Source organism: Ursus maritimus, unplaced genomic scaffold (genome assembly GCF_017311325.1).
Source record: "Ursus maritimus isolate PB19 unplaced genomic scaffold, ASM1731132v1 scaffold_10, whole genome shotgun sequence".
NCBI classification, from domain to species: Eukaryota; Metazoa; Chordata; class Mammalia; order Carnivora; family Ursidae; genus Ursus; species Ursus maritimus.
The window spans coordinates 21,007,842-21,035,361 of record NW_024423344.1 but is presented as its reverse complement, the minus strand read 5'-3'; the positions used below and the strand labels follow the sequence as shown (position 1 = coordinate 21,035,361).

Below are 27,520 nucleotides of genomic sequence, written 5' to 3'. Positions count from 1 at the left end.
ACAATCCAATTTTAAGTTGGGTGTGTTAAGAGAGTGAACATAAAGGAAACATTCTCCCCAGAAAGGATGGTTCACTAGTACTCATTGGTCCTCTTTCTAAACAATTGGCTCTTTTGAGAGCTGATCCTTTTCCTCTCCCCAGCTTGTGCTTGATGCTGCCTTCTCTGGTGTCACTAGATGAACATTTGGCAACAAGACAAAAACAAGGCAACAATCTTTTCTTATGGTAAAAGTGATGATAAATGTGAATTTTCATTTGCATTTTGTTTTGAAAGAAGCATTCTCATAAGTTTTTAATAATCTCTGAGAGAGAGAAAGCCTTTCTCTACTCCTAGTTTAAACTTTTTCTGCTATGGTCACTGGTCACCATTAAGCCTTGCTAAGGTCCTTTGACTCTGAACTTATTTTTTCCCCATGGTTCCTCTTTTTTTTTTTTTTTTAACTAGAAAATGAACATCTCTTACTTCTGGCATTTAGAAGAGCTTCTGTGATTCTCTACTCAATTCTCTACTTGCTGTTTCTTTCTTATTCTTTGGAGAATGACCTTCTTGTCTCTTTGCATGTTAGTGTGACTAGTATAAAATTTAATTTATGGGATATTTTATGGTATACTGGGTGTAATCAATTTGTTCTTATTTATAAACTTAGGAATACCACAAGCCACACTGTTGCCATAACTGCCTATTTTTCCACATACATGTTTCTTCAAAAGATCCATGCTAAGCTCATGTTGTGCTGGTAAGATTTGCCCTGGGCTTGGACACCAGGAAAGGAGGGACAGAGGGTAAAGTGCTGTTTCTGGCTTGGTATTCCTGCTCTGCCACTTGCTGGTTGGGCATTTTGGGTGATTAATTATCTCTCTAAACTTTACAGTCTTCCTCTGTAAAATGTGGGGATCATACTAATACTTCCCCTTAAGGCTGTTGGAGGATGGAAAGGGATCATCTGTGTTGAGTGTTTAGCACCGTGCTTTCACAGTTAGTACTGAGAGAAAGCCATTGTAATTTTTTGAGGATAAAATGGTGAATTACTAAATGCTGACCTTCCTCAAGGAAGTGACCGAGGTTTGGGCTCCACTACCTAGTGAAATAACTGGGAAGACTGGAGGCATCTCACTCATTCTTGGGGAAATGTTGGAGGGCAGCAAGAGAAGTGCTGTAGAGAAGGAATTGTCTAAGACCTGATGGGTGAGTAAAAGTTGGCCAAGTGGTGGTGGAGGGTGAGAGAGAAGGTGAAGGAGTGAGACTAGAGGGGGGCAGGAGCGTCCCAGCATTGGGAACAGTGTCAAGTGCTAGATGTGACAAGGGGAGGTCCTCGTGGCCAGACTGTGGAGAGGGAGGGAGGCAGTGGGAAGTGTGGCTGGAGGGGCAAGTGAGGACTAGTTCTCAAGGTCCCTATGTTCAAAGTTTTATACCTTGGGCTTTATTTACCCTGAGGACAACAGGAATCCAGAGTCCGTTTCCTATATCACCACTGGTACACTGTCCAAGAAGGTACTTAAATAAAATTTTTAAGTGGATAAAGGAAATTTTTTAGAAATGTTTGTTGCAACACATTTTTTAAAAAAGTTTTTGTCCCTGGAGCTAAATGTCAGAAAATTAATTATACTCTCGTTCATAGTGACGTAGTGACAGTTGCCCATGTGCGCCCTGGTCCCTCTCTTATTTGATTTCTCTTGCCCCCCCTTCTTTGTCCCTTATCCCATTCCCCTCCATTTTGAAAAGAATTCCTTGTGTGTTTGATACATGGTCTTAAAGGTGCATGTACCCTTATAAAAGATATAGTGCTGTTTTATGTGTGTTTTTGATTTATCTACTTGGTATTCTGCTATAAATCTAGTCCTGCATCTAACTTTTTTTTTCTCTTGATATGAAGCATCCACATTGCTATGTGTACATCTAACTCATTGCTTCGAACTTCTGCAAAGTCCACGGACAGTATGCATTGTAGCCTTATTTACAAAAACAGTTTGAAAGAACCTAAATATGAATGGTTAAGTAACCTTGGTACATTAGCAGTGTGAAATAATATCGCCATTAACAGTATTCTAGATGCCATGGAAAACATGTTTATACAATGTTAAGGGAGAAAAGCAGACACAATTGTCTTCACTCTGTGAAAACAACCACATAACAAATACATATTCATACAGCCCACGGCTGGAAAGGATCAGAGAAGAATGAAAACAACTCTGTTTGTGAGAGCGAGGGAGCTGTGGGTAACGTTTCTCTTGTAGCTGTTAGTAACGACTCTGGCGTGCCTAGGGATTTAGCTTACACACCATAACTTTTCCCTTGGTATAATCTTGGGGGAGGGGAGAGCTGAGAGACGTACTAATCGGCTGCCTGTTCCAGCGTTCGCGTCTGGAGGTCCCTCCTCAGCCAGAGAGGTGTTCGGCAGTCCACTTCAACTGCATTTGCCACCCGCCATGGGAAATGGCCTTGAAAGTAAAACCCTTTTCAGAAGGCTGAGATCTAGTACTGCCAGATTTAACTGTCTTCAAGAAGAGCGCAGGGCATTAAAAGTTATGTAATATTATTCTTCCACTTGTGCAAAAAGTAAGACATGGATTTGTATGTGCGTGGAAAAATTTGGGAGAGCAGACAAGAAACTGTTAACAGTAATTGCCCCTGGGGATGGGGATTGGGGGGAGGAGGGAGACCTATTCTTTAAAGTATGAGAGAAGTATTTATTATCTTCTTAAAAAACCACGTACCAGGCCCCACTTTTTCAAATAAAATTTTATTTTTCAAAGTTTAAATCCCCAAATTTCATGACTCTCTTTAAACATCTCTTTTCAAATGTATTTTTTAACTCATTACAAAGAGTCTTCCAAAATAACAAATTCGTATTTTGAGCCTCAAATTGTTCACCTCTTTTTAGTGGTGAGGGCTAAACCCAATTTGAGGACTGCTTACAATGCGTTATGAATCACAAAACAAAATATTCTGACATGAATTCCAAAGCAGAACGCAACTGATAAAACAAGATACACTGACAAGTCAGAGTGACTCAGGGTTGGGATCGGACCGCTGTTGCCCGTAACCTGGACCTGCCGCAGGCTCTTCCTCCCTGCTGCGTGTGTGCGAATCCTCCAGCCCTCCGGAGCTGGCGGTGCCCCCGTCCCGGCGCCCCGCTCCCCGGGGACCCGGCCTCCCCCGCTCTGGCACCTGGAATCTCCCGGCCGGCCGCGCCACCACTTCGCGGGCCTAGGCGACCCCTCCCGCCGCCGCGTCCCCGGGCGGCCGCCCCGCGCGCCGCGTCACTCGGCGCCCTCGGTGAGCACCTACCACTGGCCGTGCCGCAGAGGGGAGAGGCCGCGACCCGTCCCCAGCCGGCGGGCGACGCGCCACCACTCGGGTCGCCTCGGCCTGGCGCTAAATTTAAAAACTTAACAGGCGCAGCTGGCCGGCTCCGGAAACGAAAGTAAATTCGTCCCGCGGGCCGCCTCCCGGGCTCTGCCGGCGCCTCGGCGCGCCGCGCTACCCGGAATAGACCCTTCTCCCGCCATTTTCCCCCGGCTCCTGCCAGGCCCCGCGCCCCGCCGGTGAGGCCTGCGGCCGCCCGGCCTGCAGGCGTCGGGCTCGCGCCCCGCGGAGAAGGCGGGCGGCATGGACTGCGGGGACCGGGCTCGCGCCCGGCAACACGTGTTCCTGCTTCCAGGTAAACACGCCCGCCCCGGGCGGCGGCGCGCCTCGCCCGGCCTCCTGCCCGCCCGGCCCGGCCCGAGAGCGCGCGGAGCGGCCGACGGGGACGGCGCGCGGCAGGACTTGCACCTGGAGCGGCGAGGCGCGACCCCCGTCGGCCCTCGGTGCCCGTGGCCCGACGCGCGCACCCCAGCGGGTCGCGCTGCACGCGCGGAACCCCGGCGCCGCGGGCACTGGCGCTGTGCGCCCCTCGGACCTGGGTACGGGACGGGATTGTCTTCCCAAAGCGTTGCTCCTAGTCTTCGTGGCTCCTTACAGCTAGCTGCCGTTTTCACAACCCAAATCCGAAAGCGCAGAAACGGACGGAGCGTATTGCCTCTGCTGGGGTGGGCCGCAGGCCTCCGGGGAAAGACATGGGCTCAGGATCTCGCAGCACGCTGTGAGGCCCGGGAGTGTCTGCTTTGGGGTGCAATTTGCTGTCCCCCACTCTCCGCACTCGGCAGCTGGCCCAGGCTCTGGGTTCCCACTGGATCGAATCCAGTGGACCCGGAAGGGCCTCGGACACTGTGCGCTTTTTGGGCGAGGTCTTGGATGGCTAGGCAGCAGGGAAGCCAGATGCTGCTAGGGGTTAGGACAAAGGTGGTTCAAAGAAATTCACGTGGGTAGATCATGACAGGAATGCTGGAGCCAGGCATTTCATCCTCCCATCCAGGGTCTGCAGGGGCTTGGAATAATGGATAGTCAGTTTCCACAGATGATGGGCTCTCGTAAGTGTCAGCATAAAAGGAGTTTGGGACTAAGGAGTGCAAGTCAGAAAAGTTTGGCCCTCTTATAGGATGCTACGTTGATATGTTGGCATAACATTTGAAATAAGGAAAATCCTTTGTTCATTATATTTTTTAGATTTAGCGTAGCAAATGCATTATTTTTACAGCAAATAATACTCTGATGACGCTATAGTTACCCAGCAACCTAGACGTTTATGATGAATATTGCAAATTATTGTGTGACAGTCTGTCAAGGGTAATTTTTGTGTGTATGTTTAACGTTTTCTCCCTTTGTAAAGAGGTATAACATACAGTATACAAATTTAAGTGTGCAATTCAATGAATATGCCCCTGTATTTTCATTGCATATACATACGTGTACCCCCCTGTAACGATCCTCCAAGTCAAGATGTAGAACTTTATCAGCAAGCTCATGCCTGTTGCTAGATAGCCTTAGTAATCTTTACGCTGACGTCTGTCACTAGAGATTGTTTTGCCTGTTTGGGTTAAGTGTGTACTCCTTCGGTCTGGCTTCTTTCACTAAGCATCATATCTGTGAAATTCATCCATATTGTGTGTAGCAGTGGTTTGGTTAATTGGTTGGTTTGTGTTTTCCCTGCTGGGTATATTTTATTGGATAAATATCCATGTGTATTTCCTCTCCTGTGGGTGGGCATTTGGATTCTTTCCAGTTTGTAACTATTGTGAGCTACACTTCTAAGAACATTCTTTGATGAGGCTTTTGGTAGAAGGAGGCACTCATTTCCCTGGGGTGTATACCCAGACATGGAATTGCTGGTTCTAGGTACCTGTAAGTTCAGCTTTAGGAGATGCTGCTAAACGGTTTTCCGAAGTGGTTGTACTGATTACACTCCCACTGGCAGTGTGTGAGAGTTCCCATTGGTCCACATCCTCACTACAGATGTTTGTATACTAAAACCATTAAAGCAAAATTCAGGGTTTTGACAGAATCTAGCAAAGGCCGACCTGTATACATGCTTTACGTTAGAAAAATCCTCTTCTTGCTTTTGTCACATCAATTTGATGAGATTTTAAGCGTAGGAACTCTAATCATTCTTTCAGAATGAAGGGCGTTATTATGATTCAGATACACACAATGGCTGATAATAATTTGAGTTTCTTATTTTGTTCTGTTTAATCAGTATTGACATTTTCACTCGTGAAGTGTGTTTGTGTCCTCACCGTGTTAAACAAAAAAACCTTCAAAATAATTAAATATCGATTGCATCCCTGAAAATTGTAGGTTTAATGAGTTTACTGCTGGGCCGTGAGAATTTCAGTCTGCTTCCTGTTTGAAGCTGCGATGTCCTGTGACCTTTGAACTTACTGGAGGAGGCTGAGCGGGCTGTTCAGGACCCGTGTTGCCAGGCAGGCTGGTTCTGTGACACAACTTGAGCTTCCTGCTCCTGTCCTTCTAGCCGGCCTTTACTGCCACCTGCAGGCTCTGATTGTACAAACAGTGGTGGCTTGATAGTTCCTGCTGTGCAACAATGCTTCTCAGGCTTGAGGGTATTGGTCACCTGGGCAACGGGGCCCCACCCCCAGAGTTTTTCATTCCCTGGCTCTGGGATGGGGCCCAAGAATGTGCATTTCCAACAAGTTCCCAGGTGATGCTGGTGCTACGGGTCTGTGGACTCCACTAGGAACTACTGCACCGAGACAGCCCTTGGGAGCGGGCTGGGAGGCAGGCATGGCCAGCCTCAGGTTTAGTTCTCTTTGTGGGGGCCAGAATTAATATCTTCAGGGGTGCACACGGAAGCACAGGCAATGAGGCCTGTCTTCACAGATAGATATTTGTTGTTCTTTTTCCTAGCAGATGAGAAATCAGCCCCAGTAAGTTGTACGTTGAGAGAAGGAGACTATATCCTGGTTGGAGTGAGCACCAGAGCTACAGTGAAGTTGGGCCCTTAATAAAGAAAACAAAAATTACATAAGAATTTTTCAAAAGCATTTGGTGGAAGCAGTTTGAACTCAGTTTTAGAAAATTTCTGGGATCCGAAAAGCTTACTCGTATTATGTTGGAACATGAGCACATTAACCAAGAGTCAAATAGAACTTTAGAGAATTATCCATGAGACGAACGCAAAGCCACTGGTCCTGGGAATGATAACTTTTTTCCTGCCATTTAATTCATGTTGTTTCTCAGGTTGCCTACAATAGCATTGTGTTATATGTTGAAGGGTATGTTAAAAAGTACTATTTAGGCCTCTCGTTTTCAGTTTCTTTGGAGAAGTCAAATGTCCCAGAAAAACAAAAGCTGGAACTCGGAAGGGATACTTGTGAAGTAGTCTTAGGGCCTTGATTTTCATAGGCCAGTGGGGACAGACTGCCGCCCATTTAAGCAAGGTAAGCATTTCTTGTAGTTTGGAATGGTCTAAAATGTTTCTCCAAATGGCCTGCGGGTACTAGCCTATTTGCAGTTTTAGTTACTGTAAGAGACCATTAACATCTCTATTTTTTAGAATTTGGTATAAGTTTCTATCCCTCTTTGCTGTCCCAAAAGTAAATATTTAAGTCATATTTTTAATATTTTTCTCTAGTCCCAGTTTTGTACACTGATCAATTCTGCTAAGTTGGAATGGGCCCTAACGTGAAAGGTGGGCTGGGAACAGGTTCACTGAGTGTAGGATACGAGATTGTGTGGATTGCCGGCGTGGCTGAACCCTGTCACTGCACCATGGCCAAGGAGATGTCAAAACACTGGGAAGCCCTAATGTTGTGTGAGGGATAAAAGGCAGGACAGCAATGATCTCAGGACCACTAAATTCATTTGGGTTATAGCTTAGTCGGAAAGCATCTCCCATTCGGCCCCCTGATTAAACCGCTCCCAGATCAAAGTAGACCACATCACATCTTCGGCTGTAGACAAGTTTTGCAGTGAAGTTATTCCCCTTTATCTCAAGAAAATAGATGTTAAAGAGTACTTTAGGAAGAGTCGTATTTGTTATTTATTTCCCCACAGCATGAATAATGCCAGCTTTTGCTGGGTTAGAGGATGGGTTGCTTTTTGGGAAATCAGAATCACAGGTGGTCTGCCTGCCTTAGTCATTCCAAATATATTAATGAGCCTTTTATGAGTCAGCATGATAATCACAAATAATAACATCAGATCTGTCTCTCCACATAGAAGACAAAAATAGCTTTGAAAGCATTATATGAATATAGACTTTAGAACTATGTTTTAATTAAATGATTAAGAAAGAAATCAAATTTAAAAGGCAAAGGTGATTTTCCTATTTAATGGTAGAGACAATTTATATTAATGTTACTTCTGATTTGAGTCCTATACCTTTTTAGTAAGCCCACAAGAAACACCTCTTATTTGGGGGGAAAAAAAGTAATAGTTTAAAGTGTGTGGTAAAGAGAATTGCTACAGACCTAAATGACTTTCCGGTGACCCTGAAAAGAACACATAAAACTTTTTTCCTCCTTTACTTAAGTAAGGGCACATGGTTAATCTCGGAAGAAAAATGTAAGCGGGGGTTTTTGTTCTTTGGCAACACTGTTTGCATGCGGCGTGTTTGTGTTTGGAAATGTAGCTGGTAAGGTGAAAGCTTCACTTATTCACGGGGGAGGAATCTGTACTTAGCTTGGTGAGGGATGGGGAACAATTCAAGTGCTGATTTCAGACAACCTCTGAATTATTAAGCCCAGCTTCTTGGAAGATTTGTCTTTTACTGACTGGTCTTCTGCAGGCCTTCAGCCGTGTGGGAGTCTCTGAATTCTCCAGCGTGGAGCATGTTTAAGATTTCCCACACAAATCCTGAGGCTGGTTTTGTCTTTACAAAGTTGTCTTTGGTGGGAACCCCCCTGACCTTTCTCAGACGGCCATTACATCTGCTCCCTTGGCCAGCAGAGCACGTTCTGAAGCGGATGGACGCCATCAGTTGTCAGTTGGTGTAATCAGGCTGAGCCTGATGTCGTCCTGCTAGGAATTGTTCTGGAAGACTGAGGACATTTATAAGAACTTAGCACTCTCACATATTTACCCTCCAGGGCAGAAAAAAATTTTCATAAAAGGAAAGTAAGAAATGTTTATAATTTTTTTCACTTACGTATATTTGATACACGATGTTACATTAGTTTCAGGCACACCACATAGTAATTCAGCAGCTCAGTACCTTATGCTGTGCTCACCACAGTGTAGCTACCATCTGTCCCCATGCAATGCTGTTATACCACTGTTGTTGACTCTACTTCCTACGCTGTACCTTTTATCCCCATGACTTAGTCATTCTGTAACTGCAAGCCTGTGTCTCCCAGCCCCTTCACCCATTTTGCCCATCCCCCCACCTCCTCCCCTGTGGCAACCATCAGTTTGTTCTCTGTATTTATAGGTCTGTTTCTGCTTTTTGTTTGTTTTGTTTTTATATTCCACATGTGAGTGAAATCATATTTTTCTCTGGCTGACTTATTTCACTTAGTATAAAACACTAGGTCCATCCATTTGTTGCAGATAGCAAGATCTTATCCTTTTTATGGCTGAGTAATATTCTGGTGTGTGTGTGTGTGTGTGTGTGTGTGTGTGTGTGTATCACATCTCCTTTATCCATTGATGGACACTTGCATTTCGTATCTTGGCTCTTGTAAATAATGCTGCAATAAACATAGGGATGGCCATAACAACATTTTTCTAGATATGTCTTTTAAGACAAGGGAAGCAAAAGCACATCAAAATAAAAAGCTTTTTTAAAAAAATTGTGACTGCATCAATATAAATTTCTGCACAGTGAAGGAAACCATCAAACAAAAAGGCAACCTACTGAATAGGAGAATATATTTGCAAATAATATATCTGATAAGGGGTTAATTTCCAAAGTATATAAAGAATTTATATAACCCAACATCAGAAAAAAATCCAAATAATTTGGTTAAAAAATGGGCAGAAGACCTGAATAGATATTTTTCCAGAGAAGACATACAGATGGCCAACAGACACATGGAAAGATCCTCAACATCACTCATCAGGAAAATGCAAATCAAAACCACCATGAGATATCACCTTACACCTGTCAGAATGGCTAGAATCAAAAAGAAGAAATAAAAAGTGTGGTGAGAATGTGGAGAAAAAGGAACCCTCATGCACTGTTGGTGGGAATGCAAACTGGTGCAGCCACTGTGGAAAACAGTATGGAGGTTCCTCAAAAAATTAAAAGTAGAACTACCATATGATCTAGTAATTCCACTACTGGGTATTTACCTAAAGAAAACATAATTTTTAATTTAAATAGCAGAAAACGGGCTGCATGGATTTTCCCCATATCCTCTAAGCTTTTCCCATGATGTTAAGAAACAAACAAGTCATCAATATTTTCTAAAGTGTTAGAATAAAACACACCTAAAACTAGGCTTATGCTATTTATTGTCACTATGCCCTTGGACAAATTTCATCCTCTTGGTAAAGTCTCAATTTCCTCATCTTTATAGGGGACTGAACAGTCCCAGTCTCCTAAGCTCTTCCTTGCACCCGAAGCTCTTAGCCCCAGACTTGGGACAGCTCTTAGCCCCAGTAAACATTCACTGAAAGGATAAATGTCTCACATTCCATTTTCTCCTGCAGTCTTTGTTACACTGCCCTTTGTCCTCCTTTTCCACTTCTATCCAAATTCTATCCTTTCTTCAAGGCTCAGTTTAACTTTAGTTTCCACAAAGCTAAGACATTGTATGGATCACAAAATGAATTTTAGTATTCCTAAATTTTTCTCATTTTTCTGTTTCTGCCTTTATTTCATTATGTACTCATACTACTTATTCACTGTAACACTCACTAAAATACTGAGGGCTATTGGGGTTATACAATGTCTTTCTCTGAATGCCCATGACTTTGGGTCTGCCTATACCTCTGCCTGTATTTCTCCACATTCTCTGCCTGGCAAAGTAGGCATTCTCTGCCTACTTATCCTTTAAACTCAGCCCATGGCTCCTCCAAGACATCTTCCCTCTGAGCCTCTCTGCTGTTAGTGAGCAAGGTAGTGGTACCTCTTGAACCTACTTACACATTTCGTCATGATTATTCAGGTCACTATTTTTTTTTTTTTTTTTTTTTTGAGTAGGCTCTGCACCCAGTGCAGAGCCCAACACAGGGCTCGAACTCATGATCCTGAGATCATGACCTGAGCTGAAATCAAGAGTCGGACACTTAACTGACTGAGCCACCCAGGCGTCCCAGTTCACTACATTTTTATCTAAAGATGTATTGAAGCCCCAGTACATGCCAGCGGCTGGAGAGAATACAGGTGTGTACTTCCTGTGTCACCACCATCAGCTTCTCAATGCTGGACACCTTGGCCTTAAGCTTCAGAGCCCACCCTTGCCCAGTGTCTCTGAAAGCAGAGCATGTCACTTAGGACTTCCAGCCTTTTTGTTTAGAAGTCCTTTGTATGTGCTTTTCAAATATCTCTAGGTGGTGACTTTCTCTGCAGGTATGACTGTTGCTAAAGTGGAATGGGCTGCGGGCTGTGTGTTCTCATGCCTGTTTTATTATCTGCCGCTGAAACAGCTAGGATCCAAGTGGGCCACGGTATCTAGCCAGAGCTGATTTTCTGCAGGAGCCTAAGACATTTGGGGAGGCTCTGCTGTAGCAGTTGCTCAATTTTGACCACTTAAATCTTCATTTAGACATTTTTCTCCTAGTATTTTTTTAGCAACTTTTTTTTTAGTAGAAGAGTAATACATACCCTTTTAGTAAGACAGAATAAGATAAAGAAGAAAATAATTTATCTATCATCTTGCCACTGAGAAATAACGGTTTCAGAAATAGTTCTTTCCAGTCTTTTTATATTGTGTGTATCCCAGTATGAAGTCAGTGTTCTTATTTTTTTCTTGTTTTTCTGTTTTTACCTATATTTCACAATGTATTCTTTCTACTTGTGACTTTACTTCTGCTGTAACAAACATGCTGGATACGTACTGCTTCACAGTGCGCATGTGCTGGATGGATTATATTTAAGGATGGGTAAAGACTGAAAATACAAATGGATGCCAGAGAGGTGAGCAGAAATTCGCAGAACTGTAGTGGACACAATGGCAAGCTGGGATTCTTCGAAAGCCATTCGAGGTTGAGTTTTTCAGGACAACCATGGCGTCCTGCAAACATCCCTTGGTGTGCTTGCCATAAATAGGATGACAGTGTGAATGGACCATGAGTCAGTCTGCCTTAGTATGGAAATTACTGTTTGTTTAATGTAGAGTCAGTCCATCCTAATTGTGTTACAAAACCTGGCCCACATTTTTTTAGGAGTTTCCTAGCTGGGTCATCTATTCCTAGGAAGAGCCAGCTGGGTGTCGGGAGCTGCCCTTTTTCTCTTATTTCTTGTTTCAAGACAGCCTTCTGACTGGCCCTACTGCGGTCACATGAAACCCCAGCCTTACCCCCTATATAAGCTGTAGCCATGAGGGGCAAGCCCCACCGGAGCACCAGTTGGGAGACGGGGAGGCCGGAGGGGTACTTGAGGGTAAGGAGCACTTTTCCAGAAGAAGAAAAGGTGAGGCTAGGCAGCACAAGAGCTAGTCACTGCCCTCACTCACTGGTGTGCCTGAGCCGCAGGGGACCGGGCTTGTCTCAGCAGAGCACACTCAGTTTCTCAGTTATCAGTGTTCTCTTTGGCTGGATGGCATATAGGTGGGGCAGACGTTTACTGTATGAAGAAGTAGATTTGAGCTGCAACTCATTTAGCCAGGGTTCATATAATTTTTAGGAAGCCTGTCTTCTAGGGCCTGTATCTTCTGGCTCCTATACCTTTGCAGTACACTTTGATGTATGTTATTGTAGTTGACCCTCTCCATGCCCTTGGAAAGTAGTCAAGGCAAGCTTTATTGTCACCATTTTACAAGACTCCAAGAAGTCAGATTATCTGTCCAACGCTCAACAGGAATTAAATGGCAGAGACTCCAGGCTCTCCCCAGTCCTCTAGGACCCCTGCTATGTGCCGGAGGCCACTCTGCTGACTGACTGGTGGTACCTCACCAGAATGGGAGAGCTGGGAGGATCAGAAAGGGCTGGGGTTGCCTCTGTTGTCAATTTGATGACCAGGGACCAGGCATACCTCCTATGCTGGTCATTATTGGACATCCCAGTCAGATCTGTCCTTTCAACCTCTCCAGAATTTTCCTGCTTCCCAGATATTTCAAGAGCTGAGCTCCATCTCAATATATTGTCGGTCTTTGTGGCTCTGAATTCGCTGCACACCTGAAGTTTTTCATCAGTTTCTTCTTCTGCACAGAGGCCAATCCTAGAAACATGTCTATTGATAGGGACAGCCCTGAGAAAATGGAGATTTCTCTTCTATGGTCTTGGTGAAGGCCAGTTTTTATTTTTATTTTTTCTTCTTTCTTCAAAGCTTAAAAATTAAAAAGATATCCTTGGAGGAACCCATAACTTGAAAAGCATTTCTCTGGTGCATGCCTCTCTCTAGCTTTCTTGGTTTGCCTCCTGTAGTGTTTAAGGAAGCTGAGAGCTTCAAAGCCAGGAACATGACCCAGATCTCTTTGATGGTAGTGGTAACATCTTGGGAAGGGAAGATATATAGTTATTGCTGAAATTAGCATTCCTGGAAGTGGCAAGTAACTTGAAAATTACGCGGATTTGTCTTGCATGCATTGTATTTGTGTCCTAACCAAGTGTTTCCAAGGAGCTATCCCTGGCGATCAAACAGACGGGAACTAAGGGAGTTGAATATGTTCTGATGGCTGATGACTACAGAAAATGAACTGGATCCTATTTAGGTCACTGTGTTGCATGAGAGTGATGCTCTCGTCTTTTTTTTTTTTTTTCCTATTAGATCTTAAGAAAACTGAATAGCCTTGATATGGTATCTAAAAATAAAGTAAGTGGTGCTTTGATGTCTGTTCTTTCTTTTCCCTGTAACAGTGGGTGTGTGTTTCTCAGAGCGTTATCTGTTGTGTGCCAAAAATCAGACAGGGCCATGAACAAATGTCCATTGCTTCCAAGTCATAAGAACACTTGGCAAAAAGGGGGCTCTCTCTCCTGTCTCATGTCTTTGAACTTTAAACGATATGAAACTTGTCTCAACCAAGAGAAGGATAAGAAAGAGCTGCCAAGTTTAAAAACTGGTTGATAAATAACTTCATATCAACTGTACGACCCATACCATATAGTCTGAAGATGAAAAATAATGTTCCATTTTGGCTTCTACAATACTTCTGACTAACTTTTCAATGTTACAGAATGGTTAAGTCCATGCATTGATCCATGCTGTGTACTCAGTTATCACAGAAAACTTGGGGGTGTACGTGGCTGTGTGTAGGATATTGCATTCGCTAATAGGAAGATCAGTTTCCTTTTCTCACATCTGGTCAGGCTTGACTTTATCTGTTTATCACTCGATGTTTCTTGTATCCCACAACAGATTTCTCTCATGCTTTATTTATATCTTTTTTGATCCAACCCTTTTCTCTTTCTCATTTTCCCCAGCCAACCCCCCCCCCCTTTTCCTTCTGCCACACGCAGCCCTGGCGGAGTGGGATACTGGTTGCACTGGAGTGGAGAAAGCTGATTAGATGACTCTCTGGTCCTCAAGGTTGGGCAGGACACAACAAGAGGAGACAGACGAGTTTGAGACGTCCGTGTCACAAGAGAACAGTTGTACAAGATAGTTATTGTACTTCAGAGCTGCAGCTTGGGTTTTTTGAGTTAAGACGGGTGAGGTTGGAGATTAAAAATTTCTCTAAAGTGTCATAGTTTCAACTGTTGGTTGCCTGAGTTTATTCTTGGCTCTGTGTATAGTAAAATAGCTCTGTGACCTTGAGCAGGTTTCTTAACTTTGGGCAAGTATCTCACACAAAAACGTGGGAATCAAAATAGTACCTACTTCATAGAGATGTTATAAGGATAACATTATGTAATTTATATCAGGGACATTGCCTGGTGTGTAGTAAACGTCCAATACATATTAGCTACGATTCGTTATTTTACATTCATTGGGTACAGTTGTCTCTTTATCACTGGTATGTTTTCTTTAAAGTTCAAATATCAGGAAAGAAGCAATCAGACTTTCCTTTCTGTTGAGGTGTTTAGATCACGATGGTAAACAGATGGAAGACTTGCTGCTAGAGTTAATGGTGACCAATGAGACATAAAATTGGGTCTTTATAGAAGACACAAAGACCGTGAAAAAACTGCTATGGAATTGCTTAGACATAAGAAGCTAGAGTGGCAGGGCTGGAGACAATTGGGAAGTTTAAGATATTACTAAGTCCAAAATGACCAAAAAGATGGAGTACCGACTTCTGATTTGTTTGAATTTTTTTATTTTTGTGAAAACACTCTTTTGGCCAGCATGGCTTATGTCATCTCTTATATAAGAGAAAACAGTCGAAAGAAAGAAAGAAAGAAAGAAAGAAAGAAAGAAAGAAAGAAAGAAAGAAAGAGAGAAAGAAAGAAGGGAGGAAGGGAGGAAGGAAAGGAAGGAAGGAAGGAAGGGAGAAAAGAAAAGAAAAGAAAAAGAAAATGTAAAGCCTACTCTTAAAAAAATATAAGTTGAAGTTTTAGAAGTTATAGTTTTAGAAGAAGGTGTTTCATATGCATCAATTTTCTAGATAAATGAAGTTCAGCTTGTTAAGTATCAAAACTTGTTTTACCATTTCTTACTGAGCTTTTTCTAAAATTAAACAACACAGTCATGTAACATTTATTCAGCATATCACATATGCCAAAAACTGGGTACCTTACTATACATGATCTTAATTTTTGCACATAAAATGCATTATATTTTGACTTTTTAAAAAGGACATCCTGGTCCTAATTTAATCTCTTCTTGGAAAGCTAATTGTTAGGCCCTTAGGTAATTCTGTGCTTAAAATTTTTGACTTTTATATTTTGATCTTATTATTCCCTACATATTCTTAATGTTTCCATATCATCCAGAGAAAGGAAACTGGTTTTTAATTGAGTGCCTATTACATGTTCTAGGCACTTTCACATATATTTAAGCTTAAGAAAACCTTTAAAATAATAATAATTATTATGCCCATTTTATAAATGAAACAACTGAGGCAACAGAGTCTGAGTATTGTGCCCTAGTTCATACTGCTGAACAAGAAGAGGAGCTGCGAGTGGATTATGGACCTCTCTGTCTCCAGATCTTGTGCTTTTTTTATGCTGACATTATCAAAGAGATAGGCCTCAACTAAAAATAGATTAATAGAGGAAAAGCCTTCACCACACTCCCACTCTCTTACTTTTCTGATTCTTTCCCATTATTCTAAAAGCAGATTTTTTTCTTCCTTAATTAATTTAGCTATGCTAGATGCAGGTAAAAGTTAGAAAAAAGATGGAGCTTCTAAACTTGTGGGTGAGGAACTGGTCGATGGGATGACCCAGGATTTTCCCAGATTTAAATGAAAATTTTAAAAAATTCCTTAACTTTCATGGAGCCTTTAATTTATAGTCACAAGTAATTTTGTGTGCCTAAGGCCAGGTATAGACTAAAGAATTTATCTGAAGTCTTATAGCAATATGAGTTCTTTACTTATGCTAAGCCTTCAAAATCTAGTGGGGGTAAATCCACCCCTCCATAAAAGCAATGAAAACATTGGCAAAGATGACCAAAATCAACTTTTTCAAAACTCTTGAAATTAACCAAAGTCTTCCAACAATCTGAGAAGTGTTTATTCAAGAAAAACTGCTGAATCTCATTAAGCAGGGTTTGTGGCATTGTAACTTGAACTGCTCACATATCCCTCTCCTCAGGTCTACAGTAACCTTGAAAACCAGCAGTCTTGCAAACATGGTACTTGTAAAAACCAGCAGCATTGCAACCACTGGACTGGACAGGCCTCATTTGGAGCTTCTTAAACAGTCCCATTCCCAGATCATTGTCCCTATTTGACCTGTCTTGTAGTTCCCTGGAAAAGCTGGTTGGAGTTTAGAACTTGCTCTGCAGGAAATATCCTGTCCCCAGGGCTTTTGTCAAAAATAATCAGTGGCAATTGTTTAACATAGCAGCTGCTAAAGGAGCAATAGCAATTGGGCAAATAAGGACCTGGCCAGTAGGTTAAAAGAGAGATATGGGGATAAGATACCCCCGTAAGGGACTTTGAAAAGCTCTGACTTAGTCCTAGGAAATTAAAAGGCTGAGCACATATTCAGGACTGTGTGCATGCCCAGGAAAGACCTGACAAGGCCCTAATCTCTCACCTCTGATTTTGAGGTCCTAGGCAAGCAGTTAATAAAAGCTAAAGCAGAAGTTTAAAGTACTCGAGTGTTGCAGGCATATCCCAAAACACATGCAGAACTCTTTAGCAAATGTTGGGGGGCTTATTTGTTCAAAACATTTAAGGAAATCTCAGACTAATCATTAGCTATCCAGTAAACTAGTTTACTAACTGAGGTTACAGGGAATACAGACTTTATAGGATTAGTCCAGGAAGGTCACGAGATGAACAGCAACAACTGCAATGATAACAAAAAGCAGCAACAATAAATCTTGGGGAGTTGGGGCCGGGGAGTCTGGTTTCCAGAATTGTCACAGTAATTATTATATTATCTAAAATGTCTAGTTTTAAAAAAAATTGTGTGGGACACTGGAAGAAAAAGGAGGGTAGGTTTATACACAGGAGAAAAAAAGTAGTAAATAAAAACTGTCCCTGAGGGGGCCCAGTTGTTGGACTTATTCTGCAAAGATTTTAATCAGCTATTATAAATATATTTAAAAAAAACTAAAGCAAAATATGTCTAAAAACTTAAAGGACAGTCTGACAATGAAATCTCACAAAATAGATTGTATCAATAAAGAGAAATAGGAATTATAAAAGAACATATAAATTCTGGAGTTGAAAAGTACAACTGAAATGAAAAATTCATTAACAGGCTCAATAGCATATTTGAACTGGCAGAGAAAAGAAACAGCACACTTGAAGATAGGTCAATTAAGATTAGCTGAGCTGAGGAACAGAAAGAAAAAAGCATTAAGAAAATTGAACATAATCTCATAGACCTTGGTGTACCACTGAGCATACCAACGTATGTATAGTGGGAGGCGCAGAAGGAGAAGAGAGAAAGAAGGAGGCAAAAAGAATATTTGAAGAATGGACAAACACCTCCCAAATTTGATGAGAAGCATTACATATTCAAGAACCTCAATAAACTCCAAGTAGGATAAACTGAAAGAGAGCCACACCTACGCACATCATAGTCAAACTGTCAAATGACAAAGACAAAGAGAGAATCTTGAAAGCAGCAAGAGAATATGACTTATGAAGTATGGAGATCCTCAATAAAATAAATTGCTGACTTCTCATTAGAAATCATAGAGGCCAGAAGTTAGTTGGATGACATATTCTAGATACTGAAAGAAACAGATACTGAACCAAGAATTCTGTATCTGGCAAAACTATCTTTCAAAACTGAGGGAGAGGTGTACCTGAGTGGCTCAGTCAGTTAAGCGTCAGCCTTTGGTTCAGGTCATGATCCTGGAGTCCCAGGATTGAGCCCTGCATTGGGCTCCCTGCTCAGGGGAGTCTGACTCTACCTCTCCCCCGCCCCTCCCCCAGTTCATGCTTGCTCTTCTCTCTCTTTCTCTTTCCCACTCTCTCTCAAATAAATAAATAAAATCTTTAAAAGGTACCAAATTTATAGTTTATATATATATATATAGTTAATTTATATATTGAGGGAGAAACTAAGGCATTCTCAGATATAGAAGAACTGAGGGAATTCATCACTATCAGACTTGACCCTCAAAAATCATGAAGGGAGTCCTTCGGATTGAAAGGAAAAGAGACTAGATGGTGACTTGAATCCACACAAAAAATACAGAGAACTGGTAAAGATAAATACATAGCAAACTATAAAAGACAGTACAAATGTATTTTTGTTTGTAACTCTTTTCTGTCTGATTTAAAGTACAACTTCAGGGGCACCTGGGTGGCACAGTCAGTTGAGCGTCTGACTCTTGGTTTCAGCTCAGGTCATGATCCCATTGTCGTGAGATTGAGCCCTGTGTCGGGCTCTGGGCTCAGTATGGAGTCTGCTTAAGATTCTCTCCCCATCCCTCTACCCCTCCCACTCATGCTCTCTCGCTCTCTAAAATAAATAAGTCTTTAAAAAAATTTTTTTAAATACAACTTCATAAGGCAAAAAATATAAAATGGTTGATGGGCTTATATAGAGGTATAATTTGTGTGTGTGTATATATGTCTGTGTGTATATGGATGTGTGTGCATGTATATATATATGTATATGGCATATAATAATAGTGCAAAGGAGGGGGGAGGAAAAGGAATATATTGCAGGAAAGTTTCTCATTACTATTGAAATTTTCAAGTTAATATTAATCTGAACTACATTGTTTTAAGTTAAGTTGCCAATTGTAACTCTCAAGACAATGACTGAGAAAACAACTCCTCCCAAAATAGAGTAAAAGAAACAACAAGAGAATTAAAACAATGCACTAGAAAATATCTATTAAACATAAAAGAAGGCAGTAATAGAGGAATAGAGGAACAAAACCATATGGCATATAGCAAATAAAGGTAAGTGGCAGATGTAAATCCTACCTTCTCTATAATTAAATTAAAAGTAAATGCATTAAAGTTTCCTATTAAAAGGCAGAGATTGGCACAATGGGTGTGGGGGGGGTATGACTCAACTATATATTATCTAATGATGCACACTTTAAATTAAAAGACACAAATGGGTTGAAAATAAACAGATGGAAAAAAGATGTACCATGCAAACAGTAACCAAAGAAGAGTTAGAGTGGCTATACTAATATCATATAAAATAGACTTTAAGACAAAAATTGTTGCTGGATGCAAAAAGGGATATTTTATAATGATAACAATGTTAGTCTATTAGGAAGATATAAGAATTATAACATATATACACCTAATGACAGAGCCCCAAAATACATGAACCAAAACCTGATAGAATTGAAGGTAGATATACACAGTGGAATAATAGTAGTAGGAGATTTAAATAACCCATTTCCAATATGGCTAAAACAACTAAGACGACTTGACCAACACTATAAAATGACTAGACTTAAGAGACATCTGTAGAACACTCCACTGAACAATGGAATACACATTCTCCTTAAGTGAACATGAAACATTCTCCAGGAGAGACTGTATCACAGGCCATAAAACAAACCTCATTACATTTAAAAGCATTGGAATTATACAATATATGCTCTTCAAAAACACTGAAATTAAGATAGAAAGCAATAGCAGAAGGAAATTTGGGGAATTCACAAATATGTGGAAATTAAATGACACACTCTTAAAATAACCAATGGATCAAATGAATGCAATGCACGAAAATGATACAAACTACATAAAAAACATAAGGGATGCAGGTAAATCAGTGTTCAGAGCAAAATGTGTAATTGTATATGCCTAAAAAGGAGAAAGGTCTCAAATAGCCTAAACTTCAGTTTAAGAAACTAGAAAAAGGAGAACAAACCAAACCCAAAGCAAATAGAAGAGAAGGGAATGAAGATTAGAGCAGAAATAAACAAAGTAAAGAATAGAAAAATAACAGAGAGAAAAATCAATGAAACCAAAGTTGGTCCTTTCGAAAAGATCAACAAAATTACTGAATCTTTAGTTAAAATGGCCAAGAAAGAGAGAAGATTCAAATTACTAAAATCAAGAACGAAAGAGGGACATCACTACTGATCTTACAGAAATTAAAAAGGATCATGGGGGACACTACGAACAACTGTATGCCAAGGAAATAGGTAACTTAGATGAAATGGACAAAGCCCTAGAATGGCATAAATTACCAAAACCAACTCAGGAAGAAATACACAATCTGAATGGACCTATAGCAAGTAAAGAAATTAGGTTAGTAAATTAAAAGCTTCCTATGGAAAAAAAAAACCAAACACAATCCTACATAGCTTCATGGTAAATTCCACTAAACCTTGAACATGTTAATATGAATCCTTTATAAACTTTTCCCCAAAAAAGGAAAAAGAGAGAACATTTCCCAGTTCATTCTGTGAGGCCAGTATTACTTTCATACCAACACCAGACAAAGGCATAGGAAAGTACAGATCAATATCCCTTATGAACATAGATGCAAAAGTTCTCAGCAACTAGCAAACCAAATCCAGAATTATGTAAAGAGCATTATACACCATGACCAAGTGGGATTTATCCTAGGAATGCAATATTGGTTCAACATACCAAAATCAATCAATATGATATACCATTTTAATAAAATAAGAGCCCCAAACTACATAACTGTCTTAACAGCCACAGAAACAGTGTTTGAGAAAATATGGCACTATTTCATCTTAAAAAACAGTCCAAAAATTAGGAATAGGGAACTTTCTCAGTCTGATAGAGGGCATCTATAAAAAATCCGCAGGTAATATCATACTAACACATTTTATATGAAATTTTCTTTACATGTTGAAACAAAAATAGATATATTGGGTTAAGTAAAATATATTATCAACACGAATTTTACCTATTTTTAATGTGGCTCCTAGCAAATTTTAAATTTTGTAAGTGGCTCACCTTTTTGGAATGCATTTTCTGTTCTGGACCCAGGGCCTCCAGGGTCTGGTAGGTCTGGGCCCTATTCCCTGTCCTGTAAGACTGGTTGATTGAGAGGGGAGGGTGGAGCATGGGGCTTGATGAAGTGGGCTGGGGAAGTAGGTGGGGTGGGGGTGGGGAAGATAAAGGAAGTAATGCATGCAGTCTTGCTCTGAGGGCAGGGGGCTGTTGTTTTATTCACAGCTGTATCCTTAGTGCCTAGGATAGTATCTGAGCTGGGAACAGAAAATTGGTAATAAAATAAAATAAAGATTGGTAATTTAAAAAAAGATTCAGTAAGAGGGTGGTGTTTGTTACTAAATGGTTATTTATTCAGCATCTGATACTTGGTGCTGTGGGTACATAGATTCTAGCAGACAAGAACGCGGTTTAGTGAGGACATACATGGCATCCGGTAATCGTCCGACCACAAGATGGGTATATGAGATGGTACAGAGGACTAAGGGAAACTAGAAAGTGGCAGCTGGAGTTTGACAAAATTAGTTTGTTGTTGCCAGGTTTGACTGTGCAAGGCAGAATCTTTGCCTCGTAATTTTTTTTTTTTCATATCTAGGGAAAATATATTTGAAGTCTGCACTTTAGAATCACCCGATTTCCAAATATGGGTGCCTAAATTCAAATTTTTTCAACTGTGCACATCAAACAAAGCCCTTCTGTGGCTTGAGTTTGGCCCAGGAGTCTACCGAAGATTTCACTGGTGAAGTGAACGCATAATTCCTTTGACTTCTTAGCCATCAAAGCAAAGAACTTAATGTGAGGCGCAGGAAGCCTTCTCAGACCTGCTCCTTTCTGTTGTATCCTCTATCTTAAGGTTTCAAATTCCATGTATTTCTTCTTAGCAGCTGTTACATTTGGAGTCTACATTTGTATGATCGTTTGACTCAATGTCTGTCTCTTCCAGGGAACAGCGCAAAGCTCCTCACGGGAGCAGGCTGCATGTGCTTGCTAATCAGTAGTTAATACGTGCACGAGTGAAGCAGGCAGGAGAGATTAATTTTAAAATCCTTTCTATCGTTGAAGAGGTAAAACAACCTGATGATAGCGTCTCACTTGGAATTCTGTGTTGAAAGATTCAGTCCAACAGCAGGTTATTTTATTGGCACAAGTGAGAAGAGATGACTGTTTTCCCTACATAGACATTTCAGCATTATCTACGCTAATACATCTCAAAGTATATTTCAGAGAAGCCTGGCATTTGCAGCAGAACACATTAATGTCAGTATTTATTTGTACTTAGTAATTCCAAAGTTCTTACAGTTTGACATTTTAGGCTATAGCTAATCCTCTGGATTTAGTGCTCTTCCTGGGAAAAATGGAAACACTGCTTGCCTTGTATAGTTGTTAAAAATATATATTTTAGACTTTTGGTGTTTATAAATTTTAATTATTTTAAGTGCTGGAAGATTGGGAAGGCTGAGGGAGACCTGGCAAAAATCACTAGAACCAGAACTTTCTACTGAAAAAAAGGAAACAAAAAAATCAATAATGATTCACCAAGTTAAAGTTGAAAGTTTTTCTGTAGTACTGAAGTAAAATGGTGTATTGCTGAAAGAGAGAGAGGTCACCTTTTCTGTGCCTTGAAACATAATGGAGACAGCGATGCTGGAATAGTGAACGGCAGGGTGAGGGAGGGAAAACCACAACCTGTCTTAGTTTTGTGGAAAAGTTTTTAACAGTGCTAAACTTTATCCTTCACATTTTTATAAGTTGCAGAGAGGAAAGTCTTAAAAGATTCTTAAAATTAAATCTGTATGGTTCCGTTTATATAACATTCTCAAGATCACAAAACTAGAGAGACGGAGAACAGATTAGCGGTGGCCAGGAGTTGGAGACGAGGCAGAGGGCTCTATGAGCTTTTACCCAGTGCATCCTGAAGCTCTGTATTTGTGAGCATAGACATTTAGGATTATTTCCTCTTGAGCCCTTTATCATTATGAAATCACATGACCTTTTTAAAAAAAAATTTACTTTTTTTTTAATTCCGGTATAATTAACATACATATGTTAGTTTCAGGTGTACAATACAGTGATACCACAATCCCACGCATTCCTCAGTACTCATCACGATGAGTGTCCTCTTAATCCTCTTCACCTGTTTCACCCATCCCCCCACCTACCACCCCTCTGGCAACCCCCAGTTCTCTGTAGTTAAGAATCTGTTTTATTGTTTGTTTCTTTTCTTTCTTTATTCATTTGTCTTGTTTATTAAATTCCAAATATGAGTGAAATCATATGGAAAACAGTATGGAAGCTCCCCCCAAAAATTAAAGCTAGAATTACCATATGATCCAGTAATTTGACTACTGGGTATTTACTCAAAGAAATGAAAACACTAATTTGAAAAGATATATGCACTCCTGTGTTTGTTGCAGCATCATTTACAATAGCCAAGATATGGAAGCAATCCAAGTGTCCATCAAAGATGAGTGGATACAGAAGAGGTGGTATATGAATATACAATGGAATATTACTCAGTCATAGAAAAGAACGAAATCGCCGTTTGCAGCAACGTGGACAGAGCTAGACGTTGTAGTGCTAAGTGCAATAAGTCAGTCAGTGAGATGACCTTCTTTATTGCTGGTAATGTTCAATGTCTGTTATTAACAGAGCCATTGCATCTTTCTTTTAGTGTTAGCGTGAAAAGGGTGATGTATCTTCTTCCTTCTTTTTTTTTTTAATATTTTATTTATTTATGTGACAGAGAGACAGCCAGAGAGAGAGGGAACACAAGCAGGGGGAGTGGGAGAGAAAGAAGCAGGCTCCCAGTGGAGGAGCCCGATGTGGGACTCGATCCCGGAATGCCAGGATCATGCCCTGAGCCGAAGGCAGACGCTTTAACGACTGCGCTACCCAGGCGCCCCCTTCTTCCTTCCTTTTAATCTACTTGCATCTTTCAAGTGTGTTTCTATAGGCAGCATATAGTATTACCTACTTTTTTAAAATAATTTTTTATTATATTATGTTAGTCACCATACAGTACATCCCTAGTTTTTGATGTAAAGTTCCATGATTCATTACTTGCGTATAACACCCAGTGCACCATGCAATACGTGCCCTCCTTAATACCCATCACCAGCCTGTCCCATTCCCCCACCCCCCTCCCCTCTGAAGCCCTCAGTTTGTTTCCCAGAGTCCATAGTCTCTCGTGGTTCATTCCCCCTTCTGTTTACCCCCCCCTTCATTCTTCCCTTCCTTCTCCTACTGATCTGTCTGCTATTTCTTATGTTCCATAAATGAGTAAAACCATATACTTGTCTTTCTCTGCTTGACTTATTTCGCTTAGCATTATCTCCTCCAGTCCCGTCCATGTTGCAGCAAATGTTGAGAAATCGTTCTTTTTGATAGCTGAGTAATATTCCATTGTATATATGGACCACATCTTCTTAATCCAGTCATCTGTTGAAGGGCATCTTGGCTCCTTCCATGATTTAGCTATTGTGGACAATTACCTACTTTTTTAACCAGTCTGAAAATTTCTGCCTTTGAATTAGAGTGTACAGACATTTACATTGGGTGTGATTATTGATAGGGTTAGGTTTGAGTCTGTCATCTTGCTGTTTGTTTTCTATTTGTCTCATCTGTCCTTTGTAACTTCTTTTATTCCCCTTCTGCCTTTTTTTTTGGATTGAGTATTTTTTTATGATTCTATTTCATCTCCTATGTTGTCTTATTAGTGACGGCATTTTTTGTTAATTTTAGTGGCCACTTTGGGGTTGATTGCACAGGTACATTGATCCTACCTACCTTCAGGTGATGTCACGCCCCTCCACATATGGCAGAAGAAAATCACAATATTATGAAACATATAGTAGTATGCTTTCCTTTCCCCCGTCCTGGCCTTCATGCTGTTGTTGTCATGTATTTTACTTATATGTATGTTGTAAACCCCACACTAACTTGTTATTTTTGTTTAGTCAGTGATCTTTAAAGAGACTTAAGCAATAGAAAAAAACTTCTTATTGATTTACGCCTGCAGTCGCCACTATCAGTGCTCCTCGTGTCTTTGTTTAGATTCGTATTTTCATCTGGTATCCTAGTCCTTCTGCCGGGACTTCCTTTAGCACTCCTTGTAGTGTGGGTCTGCTGGTGGTTATCGCTCTGAGCTCTTGCATGTCTGAAAAAGACTATTTGTCACCTTTATTTTTTCAAGGGTAATTTCTCTGGGATCGTCATGTTGTCTGTCAGTACTTGAAAGAGGTCTTCTGGCTTGATTCCAATGAAGAAATTTGCTGTCATTTTTAGTTTTGTTCCTCTGTACATAATGTGTCTTCTTTAACTGTCTGCTTTTAAGATCTGTCTTTATTACTGGTTTTGAACTATTGATTATGATGTATAGTTTATTCCTATTTCCTGTGTTTTGGCTTTATTGAACTTCTTGGATGTGTAGGTTTATTGTTTTCATCAGATTTGAAAATATTTAGGCATAATTTCTTCAAATATTTTTTCCATTCCCACATCCTCTCTTTCAGAACTCCAGTGACACATGTATTATTAGGATGTTTGAAGTTGTCCCACAGTTCACTGATGTCTATTTTTCATTCTTTTTTCTCTGTGTTTTCATTTCCCATAGTTTCTATTGCTATGTCTTCAGTTCATCAATCTTTTCTTCAGCCATTAATCCCATCTAGTGTATTTTTCATTTCAATTTGGGTCTTTTAAGAAAACTTCTGTGTCTCTACTTAATTTTTTGTGCATGAGAAATACACAAATGCTCCTGCTTATTCAGTCTAACATCTGTGTCTAATACCAGGACCCCTCTCTCAATAATTGGTTTCTTCATTTTTCTCATTATGGAGCATATTTTTCTGCTTCTTTGAATGCCCAGTAATGTTCTATTAGATGCCAGACATTGTGAATGTTACCTTTTTGACCGATTAGTAGTTTTGTATTCCTATAAATAATCTTGAGCTTCATCCTGGGGCACAGTGAAGGTGCTCAGAAACAGTTGGATCCTTTTAGGTCTTGCTTTTTAAAATTAGTCTGTTGGTACCACTGCAACATTCAGGCTAGGGCTATTTGTGGCCTGCTGAGGCAAGACCCTGTTGAGTCCTCTGCATCGGGAGGCTTTCCCATCTGTCTGGAGTTCCCAGCCCTGCATGAACGTGAGGTGCTCTCCCCTCTAATCTCCTGGCCCTCAGGTAGTTTCATCGTCTGCATGCATTGATCGGTCCTCGGTTGGATACTCAAGCAGTACCCTTTGCACATCTCTGGGGTTTTCTTTCTTTGTAGCTCTCTCCTTTCCTGTACGCCGCCCAGTGAACTGTAGCCATGGTGCCTCTAGAACGCTCAGCTGCATCTCTTCAGTGCAGGGAGTCTACCAGGCTTCACCTGGGGCCATCTGTCCTGCGCTGCAGATGAAAACTCTCTCATGGCAGTAAGCGGAGTCATTCGTAGAGTTCACCTCAATTGTTGCCCATCTCTCAGGGATCACTGTCCTGCATGGCTCAATGCCCAGTGTCTTGAACACGGTTGTTTCATATGTTTTGTTGTTGTTGGTGGTGGTGGTGGTGGTTTTAAGTGGGAGGATAAATAAAATTCCTGTTACTCCATTTAGTTGCAAGTGGAAATCTCAAAATTAGGGCTTATTTTTAATTTTATATATTTAATGTTCCTCTTATTTTAAGAAGAAAGTTGTATTATCCATTTATGAGTAAGCCTATTTCTAATCATGCTTGCTGTATTTAAGCTTATGAAAATCTGAAGTGGGGTAAAGGGAGTGGGGGCCCCAGAAAATAGAAACAATAAAGTGCCACTCCTTACCCCAAAGCTCTCTGATTTGCTCTTTGGTAGGTTGTTGCTAAGCTAGATTATTAGAGCCCCTTTGTTCCTTTTGGAGCGTCTCTAAATTAGTTCTATGAATGTGCGTTCAGAATGTATGGAAGATATTATGGAGTGGTCGTCGTCTTTGCGTCTTGATCTACAGCATTAAAACTTGGACAATAAAATATTGTAGAGGAAATATAGTGAGAGAACTTACTTCAATAGATATTAAAATGTATTTTAAAGCTATCATAATCAAAATATTGAAAGTAGTAATGCTAATATAGACACAGATTACTAGACCAAAATAGAATTTCCATAGGCAGACTTATAAATGTAGTTTAGACATTTAGCATAAAGGAATTATTTCAATCATGGGTCATTCAGAAGATAGCATTGGTACAACTGGACAGTTCATTGAAAAACAAATAAAAGTTGAATCTCCTCTCCATATCTCATACCCAAATATATTTCAGATAGATTAAAGATACAACATTATTTGGAGAAAATATAGGTGATTCATAGGCTTGAGGAAGAGAAGGCCTTTCTAAGTATGACACAGAGGGTACAACCATATTGGAGTTAGAGAGTTTACCAAGAAAAATCATATAAACAGGGGCGCCTGGGTGGCGCAGTTGTTAAACGTCTGCCTTCGGCTCAGGGCGTGATCCCGGTGCTCTGGGATCGAGCCCCACATCAGGCTCCTCCGCTAGGAGCCTGCTTCTTCCTCTCCCACTCCTCCTGCTTGTGTTCCCTCTCTCGCTGGCTGTCTCTCTGTGTCAAATAAATAAATAAAAT

At 40.7% G+C, this 27,520-nt stretch overlaps 1 protein-coding gene across 4 annotated transcripts in view; it reads left to right on the top strand.

Moving 5' to 3' along the window:
• Positions 1-3,303: 3,303 nt before the first annotated feature.
• RNASEH2B (ribonuclease H2 subunit B) overlaps positions 3,304-27,520 on the top strand; it is a 67,220-nt gene continuing 43,003 nt past the window's right edge. For 2 of the 4 annotated variants that reach the window (XM_040622556.1, XM_040622552.1), the window contains exon 1: positions 3,310-3,663. In XM_040622556.1, coding sequence (XP_040478490.1) covers positions 3,612-3,663 — 52 coding nt within the window. In that variant the 5' untranslated portion in view covers positions 3,310-3,611. Of the gene's footprint in view, positions 3,664-27,520 lie in introns of all 4 variants that reach the window. The other 2 variants (XM_040622554.1, XM_040622549.1) reach the window with 2 other exon arrangements.